The 5,921-nt window shown below is 33.4% G+C and overlaps 1 protein-coding gene across 1 annotated transcript; it reads left to right on the top strand.

The window, feature by feature from the left end:
* The first annotated feature begins 4,584 nt into the window (after window positions 1-4,584).
* Window positions 4,585-5,178, top strand: LOC116020301 (protein AGENET DOMAIN (AGD)-CONTAINING P1-like). Its single transcript, XM_031260785.1, has 2 exons — window positions 4,585-4,974; window positions 5,134-5,178. Exons 1-2 carry the CDS (start codon window positions 4,585-4,587, stop codon window positions 5,176-5,178), a joined length of 435 nt encoding a protein of 144 aa, XP_031116645.1.
* Window positions 5,179-5,921: the final 743 nt, after the last annotated feature.

Here is a 5,921-nt window from a genome sequence, read left to right on the forward strand (position 1 = left end):
TGGCTGCAATGTGGCAAAAATTAATGAGCTGGACTAAAATTGGCAATGCCCCAATAACAATAGGACAAAAAAAGGAAATGACTCATAAGTAAATATATAACATGTGTATGTATTTTGTGTTGTGATTTTTTGTGTCTTGTGTAAAGAAATTCGATCTGTACCTTACGAGTAGTACATCGTCGTTGTTTTGATTCAAGAACAAGTTAAAGACAATTGATTGTGAACAATAGTTGTTATTGATTACAATATATATATGACAAGGAAAAAAATTGTTGATAAGTGGTCTACTTATGCATTAAAAGGTTAACAGTTATAAATATGCATTATGTTAAAGAACATTGGTCTAGAGTTTTTCTTGTGTAAGAGTTAAACTTTGTCCGTGTGACATCGACTAAATTCAATTTAATTTTACAATGATAGAGTTTTATAGTGTTTTTAATTAAAAAAACGACTAAATTCAATTTAATTTTACAATGATAGAGTTTAATAGTGTTTTTTAATTTAAAAAAATGACTAAATTCAATTTAATTTTACAATGATAGAGTTTTATAGTGTTTTTTAATTTAAAAAAAAAAAAAAGAAGAAGATAGTAAATAGAATTTATAGTGTTTTTTAATTTAAAAAAAAAAGAAGAAGAAGAGAGTAAATAGAATATTACTCCTCCGTCCCATTTTATGTGTCTGGTTCGGTTAACGAGGCTTGACTGAAGGTATTTTTAATTCAATTTTTTCATAATATTAAATTTAGTATTAATATACAAATTTTATATATTTAGAAACTACACTAAAAGTACTATTAAACATAAAAACTCAAATTTAAAAATAAGTAAAAAATAATAAAGAAAATAAACAAAAAGATAGGGTCAGTTTGACCAATAAATAGTAAGTATGACAGATAAAATGAGACAGGGATTATTTGATTGTACTGTGAAGGTGTGCAATTGCTACTTTTCAATGAAGTTAGACGAAAAACTTGAATACCGCAAGTCTTACCGCACCAAGACAAAAAATTGCCACAAGTAGAGACGTCTTCAATCTTCCATTGCGGGCTGGGTAGGTGTTAAAGATCTTTTATGGACCTCACAAAGGTAGGAGATAGTAAGTTATCTAATATGATATTTGTCTAATCTTAATAATTGTTCAAAGATAGTTTACGACTATCTTTTTTCTTGATATGTCTTTTAGGTTTGAGTTTTGTTATAGAGAGAAAGAGAGATTTAGTTGAGAGCCATGAGAGATACAAAGGAAACTTATTTAGATGGCTTCCGATTCCCATTACAAGCTACATATAGAGGCTCCTTATATAGATAACCTCGAGGGTAACATAGGTATTTCAATATTTACAAAGTTGTAAAGACTATAGTAGGCTACATTAATTTATTTTGTTTTTACATAAATTTTTCTAAAGAGATACAATACTTTGTCTGCCATAATGCTTTATCTCCTCTTTTTCTTCCAACGGTCCTTAGCTTGTTGATAAGCTTGAGTTGTCAGTTGAGATTCTTTCTTCTTGTAGGTTGTCAAGTGTCCTTCTAGTTTCTTCCAGGCATATTCCTTACGTTGTTTTATAGATCCATCTGATTGGGCTTCTCATTGTAATTCAATCTTGCAATAGTTTCTATTATATGAGCCTTTTGGGCTGCTTTGTAATACAATCTCGTAATAAGTTTTGTAATACAATCAATTTCGTAATAATTTTTTGTTATTTAAGCCTTTTGAGCTGCTTTGTAATACAATGTTGTAGTATTTTATGTTTTTTTTGTAATGTATGTCTACATATTCATAGAAGGACTAGAATTTTCTTCTTTTGATTTTATTTTTATTTTTTACATATTTCTTCTTTTAATTCTGAAATTAAATTCTTCTATAGTTTTGGGTGTATGAGTGTGTTTCAAATTTATTAACCTATCATTAAACTCTTTCAAAGTTGTATTATCTTGAATACCGCAAGTATCATCGCAGCAAGACGAAAAAAAAATAAAAAAATTGCCACAGTAGAGACTTCTTCAATCTTTGCAACTTTCCTGCTAGATGCATCCATATAAATAACAAAAAGGCAATGATATGGAATGCATTATTGGGTAACATATAAAATGAATTATTCCGTGGCGAGCTGCCCTGTCTAGCCTAGTAAAATAATGTAAGATATTCCAATTACTATTTTGATTAGTGGGTGCCGTAAAAACAATAACAAGAAACTTTAAAGGAGTGGGTGAGTTAGTAGAGCATAATTATTGACTTATTGTATTAGATGGGTATAATTCTTGCTAACACATTATATTTTCAATTGAACTTGTCACATATACATGCCTTGAAAGGTTTTACATTTTAGATGTGGTCCATATATTATAAGTGTGGGTTGGAGTGTCATTTAAGCTAAAAAGACAAAATAAGAAATAAAATTCTTTTAATTTTTGAAAGCCAAAAATAAAATTCTTTTAATAATTATTTTGGTTAATAAAATTTTTTGAAGACTTGTGGAAGATTTTGAGAGGTTCATTTATGCAAGAACCAAAAGTGTCATTTGCCTTACAAGTCAAAAACTAATAGTGGTAACACTCACATAGTGACTAAATATGTCATTATTCTATAACATCCATGTATCTATATCTATATATATATAATAATAGAAGTGCCTGAAGGAGTTTTCCCCCCAAAACTGGAGGACATTTTAGTAAGAAAATAATTAATATAATTAAATTAAAAAAATTCTTATTTTGTTTTTGAACTTACGCAAGCTTAATATATCGCTTATTTTGACTGATGTATATATGTATATATAGTAACGGAAATTTATCGCCAAACTTACGCAATCTTCCTTTTTCATCACTTTCATTTGTTAATCTTAATATATCGCCTCTTTTGACCGATGAATATAAGTATATATAGAAACAGAAATTTATCGCCAAACTTACGCAATCCTCCTTTTTCATCACTTTTGTTTTGGCATATATATATCGCCTTGAAAAGTCTGGCATATAAACATTTGGTTTTCCTATTCTGAAATTTGAGTCGGATTTTGGCTTTTTCTCTCTCTCTCTCAAAATCTGTTTCTCCCGGAAAATCAAGAACCATGATAACTCTACAGACGGTTGGGTATCGTATTGGCGACGCGGTGGAGGTGGCGAGCAACGATGAAGGCTTCGTGGGATCCTACTACGAGGCGACGGTGGTGGGTGAGTTTCCCGACGGCAAGGCCTACGTAGTCCAATACAAGAATCTGGTGACGGACAACTTTTCCGCGCACTGACGGAGAACGTTCCCCGCGCCGAAATCCGGCCGCAGCCGCCGCAAGTGCAGTCCACCTTTTTCGACATGTACTAGGAAGTGGACGCCTTCGACCATTACGGTTGGTGGGTCGACCAGATCACCAGGAAAATCGGGAACCGTTACTATGTCTTCTTCGAGAACACCGGAGAGGAGATTCTTTACCACAAAGATAGTATCAAAATCCATCTTGATTGGGTTCATCACTCGTGGGTTCCCAACCAAACCCGAATCCAACCCATTTTTTTATTAAACGGATATAGGTAATTACCATATACTATTTATCATCTAAATAACTCATGGTAAGCTCAAGCTCATTTTCCAGATGTCTTTTCTGCCACTTAAAACTATTTGCAGGTTTTTCCAATAGCTGGGGCAAGTGCTTCCAATCAATGTCACTGACTTGGGTCAACAAATCACATTGATCGTCCTTACTGGAAATAACCAGTTTATTTGTCATCTCCAAGATTCGCTCAACAACGGTTTTAGCTTCTGAAAATTTTAGTTTATTGTCATTTAATTCACAACGCATTGTCTGGACTTCTTCGTCTCTGTCCTATAGCACAGTCGTTGCCTAATGCATGTATTAGTTTGTCTTACTTACTTTTCTAAAGCATCCTTAGTTCAGTGATCTCCCGTTTTATCTATATATATATATATATATATATAATAACAGAAGTGCCTGAAGGAGTTTTTCCCCCAAAACTGGAGGGCATTTTAGTAACAACATAATTTATATAATTAAATTTAAAAAATTCTTATTTTGTTTATGAACTTACGCAATCTTAATATATCGCCTATTTTGACTGATGTACATATGTAAATATATTAATAGAAATTTATCGCCAAACTTATGCAATCTTCCTTTTTCATCATTTTCATTTGTTAATCTTAGTATATCGCCTATTTTGACTGATGTATATATGTATATATAGTAAAGGAAATTTAATGCCAAACTTACGTAATCTTCCTTTTTCATCACTTTCNATATCGCCTATTTTGACTGATGTACATATGTAAATATATTAATAGAAATTTATCGCCAAACTTATGCAATCTTCCTTTTTCATCATTTTCATTTGTTAATCTTAGTATATCGCCTATTTTGACTGATGTATATATGTATATATAGTAAAGGAAATTTAATGCCAAACTTACGTAATCTTCCTTTTTCATCACTTTCGTTTTGGCATATATTTATCGCCTAGAAAAGTTTGGCATATATACATTCGATTTTCCTATTCTGATATCTGAGTCGGATTTTGGTTTTTTTTTCTCTCTCTCAAAATCAGTTTCTCCCGGAAAATCAAGAACCATGATGACTCTACAGACGGTTGGGTATCGGATTGGCGACGTGGTGGGGGTGGCGAGCAACGATGAAAGCTTCGTGGGATCCTACTACGAGGCGACGGTGGTGGGTGAGTTGCCCGACGGCAAGGTCTACGTAGTCCAATACAAGAATTTGGTGATGGACGACTTTTCGGCACCACTGACGGAGAACGTTTCCCGCGCCGAAATCCGGCCGCAACCGCCGCAATTGCAGTCCACCTTTTTCGACATGTACCAGGAAGTGGACACCTTCGACAATGACAGTTGGTGGGTCGGCCAGATCACCGGAAAAATCGGGAACCGTTACTATGTCTACTTCGAGAACACCGGCGAGGAGATCCTTTATCACAAAGATAGTATCCGAATCCATCTTAATTGGGTTCATCACTCGTGGGTTCCCAACCAAACCCGAATCCAACCCGTTTTTTGACTAAACGGATATAGGTAATTACCATATACTATTTACCGTCTAAATAACTCATTGTAAGCTCAAGCTCATTTTCCAGATGCCTTTTCTGCCACTTAAAACTATTTGCAGGTTTCTCTAGTAGCTGGGGCAAGTGCTTCTGATCAATGTCACTGACTTGGGTCAACAAATCACATTGATCGTCCTTACTGGAAATAACCAGTTTGTTTGTCAGCTCCAAGATTCGCTCAACAGCGGTTTCAGCTTCTTAAAATTTTAGTTTATTGTCCTTTAATTCACAACGCATTGTCTGGACTTATTCGTCTCTCTCCTTTAGTACAGTCGTTGCCTAATGCCTGTATTAGTTTGTCTTATTTACTTTTCAAAAGAATCCTTAGTTCAGTGATCTCCCGTTTTATCTATATATTTATATATACAATAACAGAAGTGCCTGAAGGAGTTTCCCCCCAAAACTGGAGGGCATTTTAGTAACAACATAATTAATATAATTAAATTTAAAAAATTCTTATATTGTTTTGAACTTACGCAATCTTAATATATCGCTTATTTTGACTGATGTATATATGTATATATAGTAACTGAAATTTATTGCTAAACTTACGCAATCTTCCTTTTTCATCACTTTCATTTGTTGATCTTAATATATCGCCTATTTTGACTAATGAATATATGTATATATAGTAACGGAAATTTATCGCCAAACTTACGCAATCTTCCTTTTTCATCACTTTTGTTTTGGCATATATATATCGCCATGAAAAGTCTGGCATATAAACATTCGGTTTTCCTATTCTGAAATCTGAGTCGGATTTTGGCTTTTTTTCTTCTCTCTCTCTCAAAATTTGTTCTCCCGGTTTCTCCGGGAAAATCAAGAACCAGGAAGACTCTACAGACGGTTG

The sequence above is a fragment of the Ipomoea triloba genome, chromosome 5 (genome assembly GCF_003576645.1).
Source record: "Ipomoea triloba cultivar NCNSP0323 chromosome 5, ASM357664v1".
Classification (NCBI taxonomy): Eukaryota; Viridiplantae; Streptophyta; class Magnoliopsida; order Solanales; family Convolvulaceae; genus Ipomoea; species Ipomoea triloba.